The 26785-nt window shown below is 41.2% G+C and overlaps 1 protein-coding gene and 1 pseudogene across 1 annotated transcript in view; both read right to left on the reverse strand.

The window, feature by feature from the left end:
* The window catches only part of KATNAL1 (katanin catalytic subunit A1 like 1), an 85890-nt gene extending 61533 nt beyond the window's left edge, over nt 1-24357 (reverse strand). The window contains exons 1-2 of the mRNA XM_047078345.1: nt 24109-24357; nt 534-709 (exon numbers count right to left, since the gene is read on the reverse strand). Of these exons, the coding sequence (XP_046934301.1) occupies nt 534-695 (162 nt within the window). The 5' untranslated portion in view covers nt 696-709; nt 24109-24357. The remainder of the gene's footprint in view (nt 1-533; nt 710-24108) is intronic.
* Nucleotides 1766-2427, reverse strand: LOC124507183 (M-phase-specific PLK1-interacting protein-like; annotated as a pseudogene).
* Nucleotides 24358-26785: the final 2428 nt, after the last annotated feature.

Consider the following 26785-nt stretch of genomic DNA (forward strand, 5'->3'; position numbering starts at 1 on the left):
AGTTTTTATTAACTGTACTATTATATAATCAAGTTGTACAGTCAAGAGACACAGCAAATATATTAGCTTTATTAGATTATTGGTTCCTTTGTATTTGTAGGGAGTCTTTCAAAATACTCTTTTAAGAAGGAGGAAACTTTCTTAAAGGAAAAGTTTTGTGAAATGGGTCAAAACTCCATGGAAAAATGAAAGGGAAAAGGGTGAGTAGAAATACCTTATATCAAAAATTTATAAACACACAACTAGGTGACTGATCATGAAAATTTAAAAAATTACAAGTAGATTCCATGACAATTAAGTATCTGCAAAATATGCCTCGTGAAAGATATTATCAAAAATATTCACCAGGCAAGACAAAATTATTCAGAGTACATTTTAAATACATTTCAGTATTCAGACAAATAAGAAACAACTATTTACAAAACCTCCAACTAATAGTCCAACGGTCTATACTCCAACTAACAGTCCTCCAACGGTCCAACTCTGGTCTCTCAAGTATAACAAACTATTACCCTCACCTGAGCGTGTCTTACCTGTTGCCATTTGCCTTTGACAGCCGGGTCTCTGACTGATTGGCAATGTCTCTGAATCTGCTGTATCACCCCCTGGTAATATACCATTGATGAGTCATAGTTTCCAAGAAGTGCAAATTCTCTTCCTTTCTTTGCATTGTCACAAATCTCAGCCAAATTCATCTTCTTGAAGAGAACTAAAGAGAACACATAAGGTCTTCTTATTAAGTTTTCAGCACCAACTTTAGAACATTTTTTCTTATTCTTTAAAATATCTGCTTAGGGGCGCCTGGGTGGCTCAGTCGGTTGAGCATCCGACTTTTGCTCAGGTCATAATCTCACGGATCGTGGATTCCAGCCCCACATCCGGCACTGTGTTAACAGAAAAAAAAAAAAAAATTAAATTAAAAAAAAAAGTATCTGCTTAAAAGTACTTTCAAAGTCAAAATGGTTCTCTCATTCTTTGAGGTTATCTGAATGCATCTTATAATACTGAGCAGAGTTTCTAATTTTGGAAGCACAAAGGAGATCATAAAAGAACACCCAAGAAGATAACACAGAAATTACACAGCTCTGAACTACTGGTTTATGTTACAGGTACATAAATTGACACTAGTTTTCCCGTTTATAATTACCACAAGCTGTAACTACAATAAAGATGAGCTTGGGGCGCCTGGGTGGCGCAGTCGGTTAAGCGTCCGACTTCAGCCAGGTCACGATCTCGCAGTCCGTGAGTTCGAGCCCCGCGTCGGGCTCTGGGCTGATGGCTCAGAGCCTGTTTCTGATTCTGTGTCTCCCTCTCTCTCTGCCCCTCCCCCGTTCATGCTCTGTCTCTCTGTCCCAAAAATAAATAAACGTTGAAAAAAAAAAAAAAAAAAAAAAAGATGAGCTTGATTTTATTCAATTTATTTTTGACCATGTAGAAACATATAACTGCAGAAATTAGTTCTCCCTAAAACGTTTTGGCCCCCCAAACAAAAGGTCATACTTTCTTTTTCTTTTTGGAAAGACAAAATGTTTTATTTTAAAACATTGGGAAAGCTATTGAAAAGACAAATATCCATTATATAACCATGAACGTTAAATATCTGGAAACTGTCAATCTTCGAAAAGGTGGTAGTCACTTCCAAAGAGCTAAATATTGCAAATTATTCTACCGTATGTCTTCTCTATTATCAACAGTACTTGATGTGATGTAAAATACCAAGAAGACTCAACTAATTATTCAGTCTCCATCTTAGGGTTCAATTCAATTACCCAAGTAAAAAAGATTTGTCCAAGATGTTCCTGTCACAAGAAACTTCTGGGTGAATTTCAAAAAGCTTCGCTAAAGGATCTTCGTTTGTTTGAGTATTACTGTACTGTTGGTTACTGGCCACTACAGATGCTGGTTCTAGGCCAGCCCAAGGGTCTTCAAGCATTGAAGGCTTGAAATAACTTTCCAACTCATTAGACATTCTTTTTTCTCTACCACGATCCAAATGGTGTAGATGTCCTTGGAGAACCCTGGGGGTGAGGCTGCTGCTCCCCTGGGGAGTAGCCAAAATCACTGCTGGGACCCCGCGGGGTACTTGGAATAAGGAGTGAGGGCAGCCGCCAGGGGGCGCCAGGGAATGGAGACCCAAATCAGCCTCCCACCCCCCACCCCCCCCCAAGCTGCCGCCCTGTCGCGGTGGGTGGCTGCTCCCTTTGGGCCTTGATCCTTGATCGGGGCAGAATGGTGGCGTGTGTTGCGGATTCTCATAGGGTCCCGGGGGGGAGGGCGGCCGCGGTTGGCCTCCAACCAGGGTAACCCGGAAGCCGCTCAAGCTACCCCAACCTCCTACACCCACGCCAGGGTAGGGAGCAGTCGGGGTCAAAAACTCTATCGGTGCATATCAGGAGACGACGACGATGAAGAAGACCTCACTGCCATGCTCTCCCCCAAAAAGTCACACTTAAGGAAGACATTTTAAAGGAACAGCTTGTAGTGTGGTCCATGCATCGTTTATATGTATTTAATTGTCCCATACAACTGAAATCTAAGCAAAAACCTGTGAATGAAACTACCTGAGCCCCTTTTGCTCCTCAAATTGTAACCTTCTATGATCTCATCATTCTCTATAGCTTCCTGTCTGTGCAAATAACTATCATTTTTCTTTCCCCTTCTACAGATGCTAGGAAGAACATCGTCTGACCTTCCGGTTTCTACCAAAGCTCTCTGGCCCGGTAATTCTAGCTTTTCTTCCTGGCTTCCCAAAAGTCTCCCAGAATCATCCAAAGGCTCCAAATGCCAAGACACTTGCCACTAAAGACTACAAATTGGGGGGACTTCAGAGATATAGACGAACGGCATCCTGGAGGAGTCCAAATTGCCCTGCTTATTTCCCAGAACAGTAAACCAAAGGATCCACTTAGTAGAGAACATCAAAGTTTCTCCACGCCTTTCTGAGGCAATTAAATTCTGGTGTGAGCTTGGCTTTCTCTCTACATCTTATCTATTCTTAAGGAGCTCAAAAACCCTTCCTCAAAATTAAGCACATCTAGTTCTAGGCATTTCAACAGACTCCGGTACATTCTTAAAAATAAAGCTGTTTCCTTTATGTGTTTTGATTATTAGTCCCTTCCCCCAGCATAAGTTCCTTGAAGGCAGCATCTGTGTTACTTTAGAATTACACCACAATGAAAGGTACACTAGCTTTGCACAGTTAGAAACTTCAGCATTTAACAGATCTACCCACAGAACACAGGGTAACCGGGCAAAGCCTCTTCGTCAAACTAGAACATTAACACAAAGCAATAAGATCTCATACTGAATGAGCTGTAATTAGTAAGTCCGGTAAGGAAAAAAAAAAAAAAACTGTTCCATATACTATTTTCTTTTAAAAGCACTAATTCTGCTAATATGTGCTGTCACACAACTATGCAGGATAAAAATATCTTCATGTAGGGGCCGCCTGGGTGGCTCAGTCAGTTAAGCATCCAACTCTTGATTTCAGCTCAGGTCATGATCTCATGGTCGTGAGATAGAGCCCCATGATTCTCTCTACTTCTGTTCTCCTTACTCCCAAATGCTCGCTCTCTCTCTCTCGCTCTTTCTCTCAAAATAAAAACCAATATCTTGATGTAAAGCAGGGGTCAGTAAACTCTTTGTATAAAGAATCAGACAGTAAACATTTTAGGTTAGAGTAATAACCATTGAGTGCAACTTGTTATAAAACCAGTCTCCTAGTAAGAATGAAGTTCTTTTGGGGGGATAATATTTCACTTAGTTGAGATTCAAAATTAGCGTTCCCTATAATCAAAATCAACTGCAAACGTTCATATGGTAATGCTACTTTTTAAATAAGAATGTATGTATTTCATGTTTGAAAGTGTCTTTTTACCCTGAAAGGTGCCGGGCCGTCACATACACACGATTTCAATTCAGCATATTCATTGTTTGGAAGATATCTACAGACTTAAATCTTCTCTTAATATTTGTCTTTCATCTTTCAGTATGTCCTTCCACTGCAGATCAATCACCTCCAATCGGAGGTTAAGGTGGGTGCAAATGCCTCAACCACACAACGAAACAGATTTTGTAATAGGGTCGTTTCCTTTGCACTCGCATCAAAGTCTGAGACCGAGCTCAGAAAATACGTCTACTGCAACCCTGAGTGGGAACGGCGACTTCGTTTTCTTTACCTTAACTTCTGATGGCCTGCAAAGCTACCTAAAACAGCTTAATGTTATTTGTGATTCAAACAACACTCGCTGGCATCGAAATCACTTTTCATTTTGCATATAAGCACGGTTTGGCTTATAATTTTAGGTTGAATACTTTAAGAAACATGACCAAGTCTGCAGCAAAAACTGACTTCCAAAGCCATTCGGTGTTCAAGCACAGTGGTTTGAGAGCAGTTCTTCTCATTCGGAAAGATCTCAAATCAGCCCAAAGCTCAAAAGACTGGAATAGAATTTTACGGTTACTACTAAGCCACTGAACTGCAATGTGGTGGGGCAAGTCAGGGTTTTCGGCTTCTACTTCTGATCAAAATTCACGCAGCTAACAATGACTAAGTCCACAGGAGCAACACGACCAGTTCTGTATTTCATGCTACACTCAAATATTCTCTGCAAAATACCTGCTGATAAATACAATAAATAACCCTATATTTTAGCCGCTTTACATTTCCACAGTTTCATAAATTTGCTCACCTAAGCCGTTTTCTGTTAGAGACATATTTTTACTTCCATCAATTGTAACGCATCTTAACCGATCCCACCTCTCGGGTCATACAAAATTAGTGTTTTCCGAATGTCTTGTAAATATTTTTGTCAGCAGTTATTCCTTGAGCACTATCATTAAAACTAATTCTTCAAGGGGCGCCTGGGTGGCGCAGTCGGTTAAGCGTCCGACTTCAGCCAGGTCACGATCTCGTGGTCCGTGAGTTCGAGCCCCGCGTCGGGCTCTGGGCTGATGGCTCAGAGCCTGGAGCCTGTTTCCGATTCTGTGTCTCCCTCTCTCTCTGCCCCTCCCCCGTTCATGCTCTGTCTCTCTCTGTCCCAAAAATAAATAAAAAACGTTGAAAAAAAAATTAAAAAAAAATAAATAAAAAAAACTAATTCTTCAAAAACTTCAAGCTTAGACTTGACTTCTTGAATAACAATAATTGAGCTGTATTGGTAACCTCTGTCAATCCGCAAAAGCCAGGGAAAACCACTCGAAATCATTCGCTTTGTTTTTTAATTGATTATTAATGTTCTCAACCCTTGCAGCAACTGTTCTTGCCAAAAGGCTAATAGCTTTAAACAAGTTTATTCTCTCCAGACACATTTCTTTGGCTACTACAATCAAAGGCGATTTAGTTAAGGCACCATCACTAGTAAATGACTTCCTTACTTGACTAACAAATGAAATACTCAGAAACTTAATCTGGGTACAGTCTGATTTTCATTTTTAATAATCCTGTGAAGAAATTCTGCTGTGGTTAAGATGTTCCTTTTTCAATTTTCTAATTTTTCTGGCCATTGTCTTCCTGTGAGTTGGGAACATTGTGATGAGTGATTAGTCTGGTAAATGTCAGCATATACTGTATTTCCTTAGCACAGCTATAGTCTCACCGCATAATAATCAATGCTTTGTCATCATATTTGATAATCTATACTCTAGTGTACTTTAGAAGTGTAACATGTTGGAGCACCTGGGTGGCTTAGCCAGTTGAGCGTCTGACTCTTAATTTCGACTCAGGTCATGATCTCACGGGACTCCACGGGTTGTGGGATCAAGCCTCACATCGCTGAGCTTAGGATTCTCCCTCTTTCTCCCTCTGCCCCTCTTCCCCATGTGTGCATGCTCTCACTCTCTCTAAAATAAAAAATTAAAATTAAAAATAATAATAATAGGGGCACCTGGGTGGTTCAGTAGGTTAAGTGTCTGACTTCAGCTCAGGTCATGATCTCACAGTTCGTGGGTTCAAACCCACCATCCGGCTCTGTGCTGACAGCTCGGAGCCTGGAGTCTGCTTTGGATTCTGTGTCTCCCTCTCTCCCTGCCCCTCCGCTGTTCATACTCTTGTCTCTCTCTCTCTCTCTCTCTCAAATAAACATTAAAAAAAATTTTTTTAATAAAAATAAAAGTATAACATGTCAAGTCCATTTTTCTCATCTTTTGTTTCAACGTGATGGGTACGTGCTGATAATAAAGTAGAATGTCACAGTACAATGATATACAAGGTACGTGAAACAGTGATTATAGTGCACCCAAGTAGTGCAAAACAGTGAGAAAGTCACAAAATCTCAGTCCCAATGACTCAAGCTCACAAAAGCAGCCATAAAGAATATGTAAACAAGTGTGTGTGCCTGTGTTCAAATAGACCTTTATTTTTTTTTTTTTCAACGTTTATTTATTTTTGGGACAGAGAGAGACAGAGCATGAACGGGGGAGGAGCAGAGAGAGAGGGAGACACAGAATCGGAAACAGGCTCCAGGCTCTGAGCCATCAGCCCAGAGCCCGACGCGGGGCTCGAACTCACGGACCGCGAGATCGTGACCTGGCTGAAGTCGGACGCTTAACCGACTGCGCCACCCAGGCGCCCCAAATAGACCTTTATTTATGGACACTGATAACAGAATTTCATTTAATTTCCACACGTCACAAAACAGTATTCTTCTTTTGACTTTTTTAACCATTAAAAGAATGCAAAAACCATTCTCAGTTCATAAGCCATTCAAAAACAAGTGGCAGTCTGGATATGGCCCCTAGATTGTATTTTGCTGAGTCCTGCTTTCCACTTCTATCTTAAGAATCCAGAAAAATACAAGCAAATTAGACAGCAAGGAAGTAAAAGAGCATAATAAAGTTAAGAGCAGAAATCAATAAGATAGAAATAGAAGAATAAAAAAGTTTCAATGTAGCCAAGCTGGTTCTTCAGAAGTACCATCATAATGAATATATCTCTAGTAATATTGACCGAGAAAGGGAGAGAGAAAACAAGATTAACAAAATCAGAAATAATGGAGGGGCTAGCACTACAAACTTTAGAGATATTAAAAGGCAAACGAGGGCTTAATAAAATATGCAAATGCTATAAAGGTCACAAAATACCAAAGCTTACTCAAGAAGAAACAGAGTGATTAATCTGAATAGTCCTATATCAACCAGTGACACTCAATTTGAAATTTAAAATCTTCCCCAAAAAAACAAACAAAAAAACCCTCCAGATCCAAATGGCTTCACTAGTGAATTCTCCCAAAGCATTAAAGGAAAAAATAAAACCAATGCTAAACAAATTCTCAGAAACAAGAAAAGGCATGGGGCGCCTGGGTGACCCAGCTGGTTGAGCATCCAACTCTTGATTTCAGCTCAGGTCATGATCCCAGGGTCATGGGATCAAACCCCTCATTGAGCTTCACGCTGAGCAAGGAGCCTCATGTGTCAGATTCTCTCTCTCCCTCTGCCCCTCTTCCCCGCTCATGCTCTCTCTAAAATAAAAAATAAATAAATAAATAAATAAATAAATAAATAAATAAATTTTAAAAGGAAAGAAAGAAAAAAGAAGAGGCAGAAAAACTTCCAACTCCTACTTTAAGGGCAGCATTATCCTGACAGCAAAACTAAACATTATAAGAAAAGAAATTTACATAGCAATATCCTTCAGAAACACAAATACAAAAATCTTTAAATTTTAGATAGTCAAATGCAGTAATACATAAAAAGGATAATGCATTATGACCAAAGAAGGGTCAATACCAAAAATTCAAGATGGTTTATATTAAAAACCAATCAACAGGATTTTAAGAGACTAGAAATGAAATGTATGATCATCTCAATAGAGGCATAAAAAGCTCTGACAAAAAATCAACGCCATTCATAAGAATTTTTAGCAAACTAAGAAGAGAATTTCCTCAGCCCAATAGGGTATTCACGAAATCCTTACATCTAAAATCATATTTATTGTGAAAGACTAAATGCTCTCCCCAAAGATCAAGAAATAACAAGCCCAGTATATTTGCTCTCATTCCTTCTATTCTACATTAGAACTAAAGGTTCTAACCACTGCAATAGGCAGGAAAAAAAAATAAAAGGCATACAGATTGGAAGAGAAGTAAAGTTGCTTTTATTCATATACAACCTGATTATTAATGGAGAAAATCCTAGGGAATCTACAACAGCTACTAGAATTAGTGAGTTTTGTAACTCAAAATTTATTTTGTAACTCAGAAGTTATTATGCTGCAGGACACAAGGTCAATATAAAAAAAATCAATTGCATTTCTACATACTAACAATAATTGAAAACAAAAGTTAAAAAACAAAATCACCAAAAAATATGAAATATTCAGGGATAAATTTAACAAAATACATTCAAGAATGTAACATGGAAAGCTACCAAATATTGCTAAGAGAAGTTAAGGATGACCTACATTAATGGACACATGTATGTTCACACATTAATGAACTGAAACGTTCAATGTAGGTAAGATGTCAATTCTCTTGAAAGTGAGCCATAGTCAATACAATCACCATCAAAATTCCAGCAGCCTTTCTTGTAAAAACTGACAAGCTGTTTCAAAATTTACATGGAAATACAAAGGGCATAGAATAGCCAAAATGGGTTAGCAAAAGAGTAACGTAAGACAACTTATACCGTCTGTTTCCAAGATTTACTATAAAGTTGCAGCAATGAAGACGGTGTGGGATTGGCATACAGACAGACTCACAGACCAATGGAACAAATTAGACAGTCCAGAAAAAGATCCATACCTATATGGCCAATTAATTTCTGACAAAGTTCTCAAGGCAAGCCAACAAGGACAAATTTTTTTCGAAAAGGGGTGCTGAAACAACCAGATATCCATATGCAAAAGGAACCTGAACCTCTGCTCTTATCTCACATCATATACAAAAATCATCTCAAAATGAATTGATGACCTAAACATAAGTTAAAACTATAAAACTTTCAGAAGACAACCCAACCCAAGGTATGGAGGGGGGAGGGGGCACCAGGTCCTCAAGCCCCAGTTCCCACAGGGCATGATGAGTCAGCTGACATCTTTATGTACAGTAGGTTGCATTACAGAAGAATCCTCAGTTAGGGAACCCAACCTATTATATTGAACAGCATATGCAGGTCTTGTTCCAAAGGAAGATATTCTTTCCTCCGGGCTATAAGCAAGCCCAACCTTTGCTCTGGAGGAAGAGACAATACCTACTTTTCAAGGCTGTTCAACTTCGTATCAGCTTTCAACCTGGGGAGCCCCCTTGCCTCTTCTATGTTGAATCCTTTGTGTGTTGTGTCTAGCACATGTCTTTCTCTTTCTTGGTTTACTCCCTTACTTTTATAAAGCACATTTTCTTTCCAGAGATGGGAGGTAGAGTTTTTGAGATTTTATTCTACCTTTATTCTACCCTCGTACGTTTGTCATAGTTTGATTAGCTACTGAATTCTAGTTTGGAAACAATTTTCCTTCAGAATTTTGAAGGCACTGCTTTATTGCCGTCTAGGCTTCAATTAAGTTGGGAAGACTGAAGTCATTCAAATTCCTGACCCTTTATAGATCACCTGTTTTTTTCCCTTTTCTGCAAGTTTGTAGGATCTTCTCCTTGATCCAAGCTTTCTAAAATTGTTGATGATATATTTGAAATGGGTCTATGTGGGGGAAAGATCCAACATGGTGGAGAAACAGGGGACCCAAAGTTCCCTTGTCCCTCAAACACAGCAGTGTTGAGGCCAAAGGACTTTGAATTCCAAGAGTCCGGGCTGCAGAGTGGCAGAGACACTGAGACAACCTGGCAGGCCACCGGTGCGTGATTGTGAACTGGGAGAGAGAAAATGGGTGCGTAGGCCGGAAGGGGAGGGATCCCCTTCTGCAGAGTAACGAAAGGAAGAGAAAGAGAGGCTGTGAAAGTGTAGGGCTGTATCTGGACAAGAGAATTACCATGGACCAGGGGTGGAGAAGGATCCAATCTCTAACTGTGGGGCGTTCTCCAGACTGGGCCAGCTGCCCAGTTTGCACACCTGGGGAGGAGGGGAGCCTGCCCCTGGCTCAGTAACTAGTTCAGAGCTGCAGTCCACAGTAGGAGAAAGCAATCCCCTCTCTGGAGTGTTGTGGGAAGAAGGAATATAACCATTCAAAGGACAAAGGCTGCCTGCGACCGCCAGCCAGAGGCCATATATTGGCGGAACCGGGGGCACTCGGAGAGAGCCCCTTGAAGACATCGGGGGTTTCAATCCCAGCTGAGCACCAGGGAGGCGCGGGAGTCGGCAGAGAGGGACAAACTGCCTCGTTCGCCCCGCGGCACAGTGAGGCTGGCCTAAACTGAGTGGTTTGGGACACCGGTCGGGGCAGGAAAACTGAGGGGTCGCCATTTTTCTCCCCACCACCAACGGGGTGGGGCTTCAGGGAAGGGACAGCGGGTCCAGAGGGGAGGCGGTACCCCCTACACCAAGCCACGCCCCTCCACGCCCGGTAACTGCATACCCACCGGAGATTGACGCTGGCCAACCAGACAGCCCCCCCTCCAGACAAGGCGCCCAGCGGTTTTGCATTTTCTGATTTAATTCTTGGACAGTTCTCCTTACATACATTTTTTTCCTTTCTTTTCTCCTTCTTATTTCTTCCTCCTCTAGTCTGGTTATTCTGGTTGTTGGTTTGTTTAAGCAGATATATGTAATCTATTCTCTTTATACCTGCTCTATATCACCTTATTTTCCTCTCTCTCTCTGGATTAAGCCATACAGTTTCTCTGCCTGGTCTATTTTCTTTTCTTTCTTTTTTTCCCGCCTGTCATTTCTCTTTGTATGGGATAAGGCCTCTTCCACCAACACTGCTCCCGCCACCCCCCCCCATTGGTTTGTTGTTGTTGTTTGTTTGTTTGTTTTTCTCCAGGGCTACTTCAATGAACAAATCAAAGCACACCTGGCGGAGGGTCCAAAACATCACTACGAATAGGGAGATAAAGCAACCAGAATCATAACAACTGAGAACAAGCAACACACTCCAAAAAAACACCTCCTGAAGGGCCAGGCCCAGGACAGCGTATGACCCCTCTTTAATACACTAGTGCTCGCAGTTGCAGGACACATAACAAGCTTTTAAAACACATAAGGGACAGAAAACTAGCCAAAATGACGAAACGGAAGAATTCTCCTCAAAAGAAATTCCAGGAAGAAATGACAGCTAAAGAACTGATCAAAACAGATATAAACAATATATCTGATCAAGAACTTAGAATAATAGCCATAAGATTAATTGCTGGGCTTGAAAAAAGCATAGAAGACAGCAGAAAATCTATTGCTGCAGAGATCAAGGAACTAAAAAATAGTCATGATGAATTTAAAAATGCTGTCAATGAGGTGCAAAATAAACTAGAGGCAATGGCAGTGAGGATTGAAGAGGCAGAAGGGAAAATAAGTGAAATAGAAGATAAAATTATGGAAAAAGATGAACCTGAGAAAAAGAGAGATAAAAAATATTCTAGGCCACAAGGGAGGAATTAGAGAAGTGATTCAATGAAATGTAGTAATATCCTTAGCACAGGAATTCCAGAAGAGAGAAAGGGGTCGAAGGCGGTCAAACAAATCATAGTCGAGAACTTCCCTAATTTGGGGAAGGAAACAGACATTGAACTCCAGGAGGCACAGAGAACTCCCTTCTGATGTAACAGGAATTGATCTTCTGCACGACATACCATAGTGAAACCGGCAAAATACAAAGATAAAGAGAGAATTCTGAAAGCAGCTAGGGACAAACAGGTCTTAATCTACAAGGGTAGACACGTAAGGGTAGTGGCCAAGCTATCTACTGAAACGTGGCAGGCCAGAAGGGAGTGGCAAGAAATAGTCAATGTGCTGAATAGGAAAAATATGCAGGCAAGAATCCTTTACCCAGTAAGGCTGTCATTCAGAATAGAAACAGAGATAAAAGGGGCGCCTGGGTAGCTCAGTCGGTTGGGCGTCCGACTTCGGCTCAGGTCATGATCTCATGGTTCGTGGGTTCGGGCCCCGCGTCGAGCTCTGTGCTGACAGCTTGGAGCCTGCTGCCTGCTGCGGATTCTGTGTCTCCCTCTCTCTCTCTCTCCCTCCCCCTCTCTCTCAGGGGTAGGTAAACATTAAAAAAAAAAAAATGTAAAAAAAAAAACAGAAAGAAAGATAAAGGTTTTCCCAGACAAACAAAAACTGATGGAGTTCATCACCACTAAACCAGCCCTACAAGAGATCCTAAGGGAGACTCTGTGGGTGGAATGTTGCAAAGATCACAAAGGACCAGAGACATCACTACAAGCATGAAACCTACAGATAACACAATGACACTATGTCCATATCTGAATAAGTCCATATTTGACACTAAGTCCACTGAATGTAAATGGACTAAATGCTCCAATAAAAAGACATAGGGTATCAGAATGGATAAAAAAAAAAAACAAGACCTATCTATTTGCTGTCCACAAGACACTCATTTTAGACCTGAGGACACCTTCAGATTGAAAGTGAGGGGATGGAGAACCATCTACCATGCTACTGGAAGTCAAAAGAAAGCTGAAGTAGCCATACATGTATCAGACAAACTAGATTTTAAACTGAAGGCTGTAACAAGAGATGAAAAAGGGCATTATATCATAATTATGGGATCTATCCATCAAGAAGAACTAATAATTATAAATGTTTATGCAACCAATTTGGAAGCACCCAAATATATAAAATAATCACCAACATAAGCAATCTTATGTGGTAATTGCGGGGAACTTTAATACTCCACTTACAACAATGGACAGATCATCTAGGCAGAAAAATCAATAAATCAAAAATGGCCCTGAATGATACACTGGACCAGATGGACTTGACAGATATATTCAGAACTTTTCATCCAAAAGCAGCAGAATACACATTCTTCTCAAGTGTACATGGAACATTCTCCAAGATAGATCACATACTGGGTCACAAAACAGCCGATAAATATAAAAGAATTGAGATCATACCATGCACATTTTCATATCACAATGCTATGAAACTGAAAATCAACCACAGGAAAAAGTCTGGAAAACCTCCAAATGCACGGAAGTTAAAGAACATCCAACTAAAGAATAAATGGGTCAACCAGGCAATTAAAGAAGAAATTAAGAAATATTTGGAAACAAATGAAAATGAAAACACGACAATCCAAACCCTTTGGGATGGAGCAAAGGCAGTCCTAAGAGGAAAATGCATTGCAATCCAGGCCTGTCTTAAGAAACAAGAAAAATCCCAAATACAAAACGTAACACAACACCTAAAGGAACCAGAAGAACAGCAAAAACCAAAATAAAACAACAACAACAAAAAAAAAAAACCAAGGCCAGCAGAAGAAGAGAAATAATAAAGATTAGAGCAGAAATAAACAATACAGAATCCAATAAAACATAGAACAGATCAATGAAACTAAGAGCTGGTTTTTTGAAAAAGTAAACAAAAGGGATACACCCCTAGCCAGACTTCTCAAAAAGAAAAGAGGACCCACATAGATAAAATCACGAATGAATTTGGACTTATCACAACCAATCCCTCAGAAATATAAACATTTATCAGAGAATACTATGAAAAATTTTATGCCAACAAACTGGACAGCCTGGAAGAAATGGACAAATTCCTAGCCACCCACACGCTACCAAAACTCAAACAGGAAGAAACAGAAAATTTAATAGACCCATAACTAGTGAAGAAACTGAATAAGTTATCAAAAATCTCCCAACCAATAAAAGTCCTGGGCCAGATAGCTTCCCAGGGGAATTCTACCTGAGATTTAAAGCAGAGTTAATACCTATCCTTCTCAAGCTGTTCCAAAAAATAGAAACGGAAGTTAAGATTCCAGAGTCATTTTATGAAGCCAGCATAACCTTGATTCCCAAACCAGAGACCCCACAAAAAAGGAGAATTAAGGCCAATATCCCTGATGAACATGGATGCAAAAATTCTCAACAAGATACTAGCAAATCGAATTCAACATCATATAAAAAGAATTAATGGGGCACCTAGTGACTCAGTCGGTTAAGCGTCAGACTTCGGCTCAGGTCATGATCTTGTGGTTCCCGAGTTCAAGCCCCATGTCAGGCTCTATGCTGACAGCTCAGAGCCTGGAGCCTGCTTCAGATTCTGTGTGTCTCCCTCTCTCTGCCCATCCCCTGCTCGCACTCTGTCTCTTTCACTCTCCAAAATAAATAAACGTCAAAAAAAATTTTTTTTAAAGAATTATTCATCATGATCAAATGGGATTCATTCCAGGGCTGCAGGGCTGGTTCAATATTCACAAATCAACCGATGTGATACATCACATTAACAAAAGAAAGGATAAGAACCATATGATCCTGTCAATAGATGTAGAAAAAGCATTTGACAAAATATAGCATACTTTCTTACTAAAAACCCTCAAGAAATTCAGGATAGAAAGAACATACCTAAACACCATAAAAATCATATAGGAGAAGCCCACAGCTAATATCCTCCTAATGGGGAAAAACTGAGAGTTTTCCCCCTGAGATCAGGAACACAAAAGGGATGTCCACTCTCACCACTGTTGTTTAACATCGTGTTTGAAGTCATACCTCAGTAATCAGACAACAAAATGAAATAAAAGGCATCAAAATTGGCAAAGAAAAGTCAAACTTTCACTTTTTGCAGACAACATGATATTCTACATGGAAAACCTAAAGGACTCCACCAAAAGTTTGCTAGAACTGATACATGAATTCAGCAAAGTCTCAGGATACAAAATCAACGTACAGAAATCAGTTGCATTTCTATACACCAATAATGAAGCAACAGAAAGAGAAATCAAGAAATCGATCCCATTTACAATTGCACCAAGAACCATAAAATACCTAGGAATAAACCTAACCAAAGACGTAAAAGATCTGTATTGTGGAAACTATAGAAAACCTTTATGAAGGAAATTGAAGGAGACACAAAGAAATGGAAAAACATTCCATGCTCACGGATTGGAAGAATAAATATTGTTAAAATGTCAATACTATACAAAGCAATCTACACATTCGATGCAATCCCAATCAAAATTGCACCGACATTCTTCTCAAAGCTAGAATAAACAATCCTAAAATTTGTATGGAACCACAAAAGACCCTGAATAGCGAAAGTAATGTTGAAAAAGAAAACCAAAGCAGAAGGCATCACAATCCCAGACTTTAGCCTCTACTACAAAGCTGTAATCATCAAGACAGTATGGTACCTGCACAACAACAGACACATAGACCAATGGAATAGAATAGAGAACCTAGAATTGGACCCACATGTGTATGGCCAACTAATCTTTGACAAAGCAGGAGAGAGTATCCGATGGAAAAAAAGACAGTCTCTTTAGCCAATGGTGCTGGGAGAACTGGACAGCAACATGCAGAAGAATGAAACTACATCCAGATGGCCAACCGACACATGAAAAAATGTTCAACATCACTTATCATCAGGGAAATACAAATCAAAACCACAATGAGATACCACCTTTCACCTGTCAGAATGGCTAACATTAACAACTCAGGCAACAACAGATGTTGGCAAGGATGTGGAGAAAGAGGATCTCTTTTGCATTGCTGGTGGGAATGGAAGGTGGTGCGGCCACTCTGGAAAACAGTATGGAGGTTTCTCAAAAAACTAAAAATAGAACTATCCTACGACCCAGGAAGTGCACTACTAGATATTTATCCAAGGGATACAGGTGTGCTTTCGAAGGGACACATGCACCCCCATGTTTATAGCAGCACTATCAATAATAGCCAAAGTATGGAAAGAGCCCAAATGTCCATCGATGGATGAATGGATAAAGAAAATGTGGTGTGTGTATATATATATATATATATGTATATATATATATATATACACACACACACACACACACATACACACACACACATACACACACACACACACACACACACACACAATGGAGTATTACTCAGCAATCAAAAAGAATGAAATTTGCCATTTACAACTATGTGGGTGGAACTGGAGGGTATTATGCTAAGTGAAATTAGTCAGTCACAAAAAGACAAAAATCATATGACTTCACTCATATGAGGACTTTCAGAGACAAAACAGATGAACATGAAGAGAAACAAAAATAATATAAAAACAGGGAGAGGGACAAAACAGAAGAGACTCATAAATATGGAGAACAAACTGAGGGTTACGGGAGGGGTTGTGGGAGGTGGGATGGGCTAAATGGGTAAGGGGCATTAAGGAATCTACTGAAATCATTGCTTCACTATATACTGACTAGTTTGGATGTAAATTTTAAAAAATAAAGTTAAATTTTAAAAAAAAAGAATGAAACTAGACCACTTTCTTACACCACACACAAAAATAAACTAAAAATGGATGAAAGACCCAAATGTGAGTGAGGAAACCATCAACACCCTAGAGGAGAAACAGGCAACAACCTCTTTGAACTCACTCGCAGCAATTTCTTCAACACGTCTCCAAAAGCAAGGGAATTAAAAGCAAAAATGAACTATTGGGACCTCATCAAGATAAAAAGCTTCTGCACTGCAAAGGAAACAATCAACAAAACTAAAAGGCAACCAGCAGACTGGGAAAAGATATTTGCAAATGACATATCGGATAAAGGGTTAGTATCCAAAATCTATAAAGTACTTACCAAACTCAATACCAAAAAACAAATAATCCAGTGAAGAAATGGGCAGAAGACATGAATAGACACTTTTCCAAAGAAGACATCCAGATGGCTAACATGAAAAGATGCTCAACGTCACTCATCATCAGGGAAATACAAATCAAAACCACACTGAGATACCACCTCCCACCGGTCAGAGTAGCTACAATTAACAACTCAGGAAACAAGAGATGCTGGTGTGGATGTGAAGAAACAGGAACCCTCTTGCACTGTTGGTGGGAATGCAAACTGGTGCAGCTGCTCTGGAAAATAGTGTGGAGGTTCCTCAAAAAATTATCCAAAGGATACACGAGTGCTGATTCAGGGGCACATGTACCCCAGTGTTTATAGCAGCTCTTTCAACAATAGCCAAATTATGGAAAGAGCCTAAATGTCCATCAACTGATGAATGGATAAAGAAGATGTGGTTTATATATATATAATGGAATACTATTTGGCAATGAGAAAGAATGAAATCCTGCCATTTGCAGCAACATGGATGGAACTGGAGGGTATTATGCTAAGTGAAATAAGTCAATCAGAGAAAGACAGATATCATATGTTTTCACTCATACGTGGAACTTCAGAAACTTAACAGAAGACCATGGAGGAAGGGAAGGGGGAAAAAATAGATACAAACACAGAGAGAGGGAGGCAAACCATAAGAGACTCTTAAATACAGAGAACAAACTGCAGGTTGATGGGAGGGGTGGGGGAGAGGGGAATATGTTTTAATTAAAGTATTTTCATTCTCACACTTCCATCACTCTCTCGTAATGCTCTTCTTTCTTCTAGGAGTTGTGAATCCCTGAAATTAGATATTTATTTTAGAAACACTGAAGCGGCCTCAACAACAGCGATGTGAACAAAATAACACTAATTAGAACAGTGGTGGCAAAACAAATCAGATTTAAGCATTTTGTCCCACACTGAATTCGACCAATGTGGTCCAGCCTCTACATATATTTTTCTTTAAAGTTTATCAAAATCACCAAAGTCCAGTCTATTTCATGCAATGACTACTATAAATCCCAGCAATTAAAAAAAAAAAAAACATAATCACAACTGCTAGAATTACGGCATCTTGAAGTATGTTTTAGTAGGAATAAATTGACCTAACTATGTGAGCCCCAGTCAGCAAAACAGCTAGCTTTGAAAGCCACAATACCCATCTCTTTATGATGGGTTATACTCTCAAGGACTATAGCTTGCCATGAATAATCGAGAATATGACACAATCAAAAACCCAGAGACAAGAGGGAAATGTCTGTAGCAATGAAGCCTTTTTGTTTCCTTACCTATGCTCACTTCTCAAATACTTGGGAAACAGAAAAATGACTGTGCATACAAAATAAAAGAATCTAAACAGATTATCCTAAGAGCTTAAATGTTTCTCAGAAGTAACCATCATAAAATTTCTGCCCGTGGATTAAACTCTTTAACATACTGAAGCAGCAGATAATGTTGACCATCTGCCAGTCTGTCTCAAGATGGCATCTTAAACTATAAATTTTATTGGGGCTCCCGGGCGGCTCAGTCGGTTAAGCATCCGACTCGGTTTCAGCTCAGGTCATGATTTCATGGTTCATGGGATTGAGCCCCATGTCAGGCTCTGCACTGACAGCACAGAGCCTGCTTGGCATTCTCTCTCTCTCTCTCTCTCTCTCTCTCTCTCTCTCTGTCCTTCCTCTGCTCTAAAAAAAAAAAAAAAAAAAAAAAAAAAAAAAGAATTACAAAGTTAGAAAGGGACTCAAAAGGTCATTTATTCCATCTCCATACCTTCAAATAGGACCTCATCGAACGATCCATAGCAAAAGAAACATAAAGACATCTAGTGGAGATTAAATAACTCACCTTAGAAAATACTCCTTTTTTAAAAAAACCTCTCCCATAATCTATGCCTTAAATTTGTCTAGCTAATGACTGTATGCACCTAACTTTGACTAAGTATTCTAAGGCATTCTTTCACTAGGTCTACCATATATAAAATAGTTATCTAGGAGAAAACAATGTCTGAAATAATAATGAGTCCCGGGTGGCTCAATCGGTTAAGCATCTGACTCCTGATTTCGGCTCAGGTCATGATCTCGAAGGTAGTGAGTTCAAGCCCCACATCAGGTTCTGTACTGGAGGTGCAGAGCCTGCTTGGGATTTTCTCTCCCTCTCTCTCTCTGCCCCTCCCTTGCTTGCTCTCTCTCTCAAAATACATAAATAAACTTAAAGAAATAACGCTGAGTACATTAAAATGTACATATTTCCATTCACAAATAGATGCTCAAAATTAGTAACATGATAATATAAATCAGTCCAGAAATGAGAAGTTGAGGGCTATCGGGATCTCAAATCACGCAGCGCAATTCCCAATTTCTTTGAAGATGAAACCAAGGCAAAGATGTTATTCTTATTAATGGTCTATGAAAGAACATCTTATAGCATTTAAGGAAGCCTTACTTAAAAGAATTGACGAATCTTTTTATTGATCAAATCATTATTTTGTAATGGAACCACCGCCTGATCCACCTGCTTAATATAGTCAGGTAAAGTCACAGGACATGGCCTCTTGTCAAACAGAACCGACAATCCTGGCATATTGTTGCTAAGGGGGAGAAAGGAAAGTAGCCTTCAGTTACTGAGCACTTAGGGTTTACCTCCATTAAACCGTCCAATCTTCCCAAAAATCCTATGAAATAGTATTAACATCTTTTTTTTTTAATAAGAGTACAGGTTTGGAAACTTGTCTGTGATTACACAGAAAATAAGTTGCAGTTCCAGAACTGGACAACAGATATAACTGGCCCCTTCCACTCTTACCACATGCAGTAAACGATCCTTGGAGAAATGTTCTCTAGAAAAGAATATCACTGTACATACTGCAAAAATCAAAGTATTAATCCAAAGAAGCCATAAGGGCTTACTGTGATATTTACACAAAATAGATAATAATTATCAGGTAAATGATAAATCTAAAGTTGTTGGTTGTTGAGGAACAACCAATCACAAGTTCTTGGCCTGGATTCTCTTCTCTTTAGTCACACATTAGGCTACTGGTCTCAATATTTTAAGCTCTCCTTTAGTAAATCAAAATTTAAGGGGGGTAAAAAAAAAAAAATCACACAACCTTATGTTTTGCTGTCATTGAAAATTACCGAATTCTAATCTCAGCTCCATGAAACCATTCTTAACCTGTCCTAGCTCAGTGACTATTCCAAAACCCCACCATTCTCCTTTCCCACCGAACGCCCCACCCCCATCTCCTCTCATCAAGGGACCTTGACTCCTATCTACCTCTTAGAGAACAAAAGCTTTGAACTCTCGAACCTTTTACCACCCAACCTATAAATATCCGTATCTATTCTCACTTCTTTTCTTCCTTTTTCAGTGCATCTCTCCTCCTGTCTACACTAGCACACTGCCTAGGATCACAGCTAGCTAGCACTTAGTTGATACTTTAAAAATGTAACAAACTAATTCTAGACTGATTCTTCCAACTCTGCTCGTCCATCGTTCCCTACATTTTCAGAGATAGATCCATCCACTATCTCCTCTCTCTCATCTCCTACATCTTCAAACATTTCCTCTTCATTGGCTCTTTCCCTAACAGCTCATCAGTCTTTAAAGAAAAAAAAAAAAAAAAACCTATAAACCTTTTTCAGTTACTGCTTTATCCCTTTCTTTCCTTCAGAGTCAAACTTCTTTAAAGAAAAGTGTGTCTGGGGATTTTATATTAAGGAAGTACTGTCCATTTCTTTTAAGCAGGATAATAGTACAGTTTTTTTTTTTTTAAGAAAGAATCCTTAAAAAATTTTTTAAGTTTATTTAAGTAATCCCTACACCCAACGTGGGGCTCGAACTCACTGCCCTGAGGTCAAGAGTTGCGCTCTCTACCAGCGGAGCCAACCGGGCACCCCAAACAGATATATATTGAAAACAATTACAGATAAAAAGATATGATACCTGAGCTTAGCTTTAAAACAATCCAAAAATAAATAAATTAATTAATCAAAAATAAATAATCTAGTTGGGGGCAGGGGTTATAGATGAAACAAAATTGGTGATGTGCTCATTCTTCAAGCTTAGGTAATGACTACATGGGACTCATCATTCTATTTTCTTTTGTATTTGTATTATTATGGAAAAAGCAAATGTTTTTTTTCAAGTGGCTTAAGCTCACATTCCTCTTTCTCATTTTTGCAAAGTTTAGAAGTGATTTGAAGTCACCAGATCCACTGGGTACGTTTCAATCTTTACCTTACTTGCCCTCTGCAAGACACATGATACTCTGGGCCATTCCTGCTTCTAACTTTCCTCTCGTTTGTCATTTGTTATGCATGCCCGCTCTGATTCTTCTCTTTCTCTGCCTCCCAATCTCTCAGTCTCATTTGTGGGCATTTCTCCCCCTTGCTTTCAAACATGGTCCTCCCTCCCCTCCTCAAACACACACACACACACACACACACACACACACACACACACCATAAATGCTGCTTCCCAAACTTATTCAAACTTTTCCTTTTTCGTTTCTATATATTCCTATGTGAGCTGACTCATTCTCTCCTTTAATTTCAACTACTTATGCACATGCAAACCTCCACCTCCAGCCCTGAACTCTCTCCTGAACTCCAGATCCAAATGCATCCTTACCTGAATATCCCACAAGAACTTTGAATGAATACTCAAAACTGAACTGATCTTTATCTTTCACCCCATCAAAACCCTGCTCCTTTTCCTCTCGATCAATGGTTTTATTATCCTTTCAGACATCCTAGGCAGAAAACTAGGAATCATTTGTCTTAAGGTTCCAAGTATGTCTAGCCCCCAACTTAAATCGTACTAATTTTATCCCTTAAATACTTCTACAATCCCTGTCTTTCCATAACTCCAACTGCTTAGTTCAGACTCTCTTCATTTTTCCACTGTATTTTTTTCCCCCTAAAACTGATTGCCCCATACCACTCTAATTTCCCCCCTCCTGGGTCTATTCTTCACACTTCAGCTGGAGTTATCTCTCTAAAATACAAACCCAGGGGCGCCTGGGTGGCTCAGTTGGTTAAGCATCCGACTTCAGCTCAGGTCATGATCTTACAGTCCATGAGTTCAAGCCCCACATCGGGCTCTGTGCTGACAGAGCAGAGCCTGGAGCCTGCTTCCGATTCTGTGTCTCCCTCTCTCTCTGCCCCTCACCTGCTCATGCTCTGTCGCTCTCTGTCTCAAAAATAAATAAAAACATTTAAAAAAATTTTTAAATACAAACCCAATAACACCACTACTCCATTTGAAATTCTTCCATGGTTGCCCCATGATGAAAAACAAAAACAAAAACAAAAACTTCCAAACTCTTTATCACGGTACCAAGTACTTTAATATCTGGCCTCTCCCATCACTATACTGCATTCACTCTGGAACTGGGGCATCAGAATGACCTAGGATTCTCCAAACAAAACACTCAAATACATCCTTTGCTTTTTGTTGCGCCATTTGCCTAGAATGAGTTTCCTCAACTTCCCTCCAGTGAAAGCCTACTCAACTTTCTTTAACGCGGGTCAAATGGAACATCACACTGGAAACTTCCCCTGATCTCCTTAGGGTCAGGGTATTTCTACCAATGGGTACAGAGAACAGCCATCAGTGGCTGAGATCACAACTTAGATGAGTTAGACCCACTTGGGTTGAAATCCCAGGTTCAAACCTTACCAGGTACGACTCTGGACAAAAATCTTTAAGCCTGTTTCCTCATCTCTGAATAACAGTAGTTAGGGATTTTTATGAGGATTAAATAATGGACTACATACAAAATACTGTATAGTGCCTCGCTGAGATTAGGTAATCAATAAATGTTACTGTTATATTGCGATTTATTCCCACTCTGGGCTCCTATAGCAACTTGCACCTATCTCTGTCATACCGTTACGATAACATGACTGTTTGCCCATACAGAACACATCGTCTTTTTATTCCCACTATCTGGCATAATGTCCACAATTTAACAGTTCGTTAACAAAGCTTGAATAAATAAATAAAACACTTCCAATCCCTATAGTATTAAGGCGTCAAATTTTTTACTAACCGTCTTACTAGATTTAAGTTCCGTCTCCTTGTACAAAATCGGTAATTTAAGTAAAAATTACAGCCCAGTCTCATTTTAATGGAGGAAAATAGGAATTTTGTAGTGGCCTTATGTTGTTTACTTGTTGAAAACACACCCACAAAATAAACCCGCCGTGCTACCAAGGATATTTCTGCATACTATATAAAATACCAAATTTCTAGGATGGTTGTCTCCCTGTTGAAAAAAATGTAAAGGTTTTCTAAATCTGTGTCAGCTTCCTTACCACCAGGACCTAAGCCAACCCTAAGGGCTAAGGTGTATTACAGAGTTGCTGTTTCGTTTTGTTTTGTTTGGGCAATTTTCATCCTGAAAGCACGCTCCTGAGAAATTCCGAAGAATACTGAAATAACCAAAGAAAATAATTAGTACCCACTGCTAAAAAGCAAAAAAATCAATCAATCAATAAATAAATAAGAAAGAAAAGTCTGTGCTTTAAAAATTCCAGTAATTTAAAGTTAAACTAATCTTCAAAATAGAATCAAAATATGTGCAGGCAGCGGCCAAGCTAGTAAGTGGGAAGGTGGGGGTCCTCATTTTGCCATCTTAACCCTCAATAAATACAATGCAAAAGGCAAAACGGTTATGAAAAAAAAAAGATACTACTATATAAAAGCATGGTCTCTACTTCTACACTTGACCTTTAAACATTAATGCCTTTTGAATAATAATTAATTAGGGGCTTAATATGCAAACACCTCTGAGCTACTTCAGAATAATCATGAATAAAAGCCTAGAAACCACACGTTCTCAGAAAAAGGAGAAAGGCCTGTTAAAATTTTTTTTTTTAGTTTCTCAGGTCTCGCATCAAATGTGTGCCATACATACGGTTCGGCACCGAGAGGCAGCAACCTGGGAGGGTCAGAGGCGCCGCAGGCCCGAGGCCCTGCGGCTGGGGTGGCTGCTCATCCCTGAGACTTACGCGGGGCGGTGGCCCAGCCCAGCCGGGGTGGGGCTGAGCGCTGTCAGCCGGGGCGGGCCCAACGGCGGGCCACCCAAGTCTCACCTCCACTTCCCTTTCCCAGCGCAGAGCCCAGTTCCGCGACCACCCAAGAGCCCCCGCACCACAAAGACAGATTTTTTTTCTCGCCCGGTCCGCTCAAAGTTTATCGTTCTGTGCCAGCGGTCGGGGCCGCCGGGCTTTGTAGTTCGCCGGTCCAGGCCGCCCCGCCGAGGCCGAGAGCCTGTGCAGCCGCTAAACTACAACGCCCATAATGCCCCGCGAGCCTCGCGCTCCCACGGCCCTCCTCCTCTCCTCCCGGCGCCCCAGGACCGCGGCACTGCCCTGGCGGCGGGAGACCGGGTGGGGCTGTCCACCTGAACGCCCCACCACCTTCCCTCTCCTGCCCGCGGCGCTCTCCCTCGGATTCATTACCTACGAGCCGCAGGTCGGCCGGCTGTGGGTGATGCGGTCCGGGTGGGGGTGGGGCACAGGCCGCCGCCGCAGCCGCCGCCGCGGAGTCCGTTAGTTCCCGACGTGCGTGAAGAGGCGGTGGCGGCGGCGTACGGTTGCCATGGCAGCCGCGGACCGAGCGGTGGGGGGCGCGCGGGGACTCCAAGACAACTCGGGGGAGGAGCCTGGGAACCCCACCCGGATGCGGGGGAAGGGAGGCGCCCGGGTGCTTCGGGGGAAGGAGGGAGACTGTGACATTGAGGAGGGCGAGTGACTAATGACTCGGTGGGGCCGGATGAGCCCTGCTGCGGCAGCGTCCAATCCCCTTGGCATGACGCGTGTCCTGTGCCGTCGGCGGAGCGCGTTGGTGCCCGCTCTATTCCGAGAGGGTGCCTGTGGCGTCAGAGGAAGGAGCGCCCCAGCGGCTCAGCGCCGGCTCTTTAAAGGTCGTCTGGTCCGGCCCCTCCCCCGCCGCCTCGGCCGAGTGGCGGGGTGGGACCCGAAGCCACCCTGGGGCTTTTCACCGGGAGAGTCGCAGCCTCTCACACCTTTCTGCCACTCTCTGAGGAGTGGGCTAGAAATGAATCCGTTAGTAAAAATGTAGTGCCTATAGCCTTTAGGCTCATTCGGGAGGTTTGAGAACTTGTACGTGGCAGTGATTTCAGCTGAATTTTTGATGTGTAATATTTCTTAGGTAACCGTTTGCGGACTCTCCAGGACCCACCTGAGAGATGCAGTGCGGTAGAAACTGAGGTCAAGCGCATGGGCTTCCGAAACCCGCTTCTGGGTTCACGTCCTGCCCCTATACTTGGTAGCTGATAACCGGGGTGGGGGGGAGCAATTTCTTTACCCCCTGTGATGCTGAAAGTTTTAATCTGCAAAATGCAGGTAATGGCCAGCTCCCAGTGCTTGTGAGAAATTTAAAAAGCATTAATGCTGATGAAGCACTGTGAAACAAAGACTGGCATTTAACAGTAACTTTTAAATCTTAGTTATTCAACACTTCCTGATAAGAATCAGAAGAGTGGGTAGCCTGGAGGTGAGGGTGGGACTTTTTTTTTTTTTTTTTTACAGGGGAGGGGGAGGGGGAGGGAGGGTGGGCAGAGACCGAAAGGGAGAGAGAGAATCTTGAGCAGGCGCCCGCTCAGTGCGGAGCCGGAGGTGGGGCTCCATCTCCTGACCCGTGAGCCAAAATCAAGAGTCAGATGCTCAACAGACCGAATCGCCCAGGCTCCACTGAAGAGGGAATTTTCCGCGGTCATGGAGAAGATGTGTATCATGCTTAGCGTTTGGGTTACAGAGGTCTGTGCATTTGTCAAAACTCATGGAATGGTGCAGGTTAATGAAGTGCGTGCATTTCACTGTGTGTGAATGTACCTCCAAAAAAGAACGTAAGAATATTTTTTTAAGATCTGCCTTCGCAACTTTCAAATAGACAACACAGTGCCATTAACTGTAGTCCTGCTGTACGTTACATCCCCAGGAATTATTTTATAACAAAATTCGTACTCGGTGACCCCCTTCACCCATTTTGCACCCCCGCCCCCACCTCTGGCAACCACCAATTTGTTCTCTGCCTCTGTAAGATTGTTATTAGAGCGGTAGACTCTAATAGCGACCACAGAGCTATTCTGCATCCAATCTCCAGATTTTGCAAAAGAGGAAAATGAGACCTAGAGATTTAAGTAAATGGGGGAAATTACTGACCCTGTCGTTTTCTAGCAATAAACGTCTCTTGAGAAATTATGATTGAAAATAGCAAGCTACTGTGTATATCATCCAGTTCTCAGTCGGGGTCACCTTGTCCACAAAAATCTTGTTGAGATTGACTCAAGTCCCTTTTCCACCTCCTGTGGAAAGGCCAATGTCTTCTCCAAGATTGTACATCCCCCGTGGGGGGCAGGGGAACTTACCATCACAGGGTCACTTCTGGCTCTGAGTTCTTCCTCTGAACACAGGGACACATCTCGCCTTCTGCAACTCTTTTCTCTCCTGCTGACCCAGTGTGGAAATCAAACACTTTTCTTTGGCTGTGTGTGTGTAGCAGGCTCCTCTGAAGGTTTGGAGCAACTAAAGGGTTTTTTGTTTTTTTATTTATTTTTGAGACAGAGAGAGACAGAGCATGAATGGGGGAGGGTCAGAGAGAGGGAGACACAGAATCGGAAACAGGCTCCAGGCTCTGAGCTGTCAGCACAGAGCCCGACGCGGGGCTTGAACTCACAGACCGTGAGATCATGACCTGAGCCGAAGGCGCCCCGCAACTAAAGGGTTTTAAATGAAGGATGTAAATAGCCTAAAGTTAGAAGTCCATGGTCTTGAAAGGCCTTCAGTATCACAATGGCATTGGTATCCACCAACCCCTCCCCCATCCTTTCTCAGCATAAGCTGCAACTCCCCACTAATCAACATCTTCCTGGTCCCATCCCTCTCCCTTCCTCTTTTCTCTCTTTATACAGTACTTTTATCTCTTTCTCCTAATCTGTACCTTCTGGACCACCTTCCACTCCTAAACTGTTTATCAAAGTGTTTTCCTACACAAAATATTTTCCCCAAGAGGAACTCTGGTGCCAGCTATTAAAAGCATATGTTGCAACACAGTATATATCTGCATATTCTACTTGGTTCGGTCCACAGTATACTCAGTAAATATGAAGCTTGT

Source organism: Lynx rufus, unplaced genomic scaffold, assembly GCF_022079265.1.
Source record: "Lynx rufus isolate CCGP_SWC_20201006 ecotype Redwood Valley unplaced genomic scaffold, mLynRuf1.p SCAF_1, whole genome shotgun sequence".
Taxonomy (NCBI): Eukaryota; Metazoa; Chordata; class Mammalia; order Carnivora; family Felidae; genus Lynx; species Lynx rufus.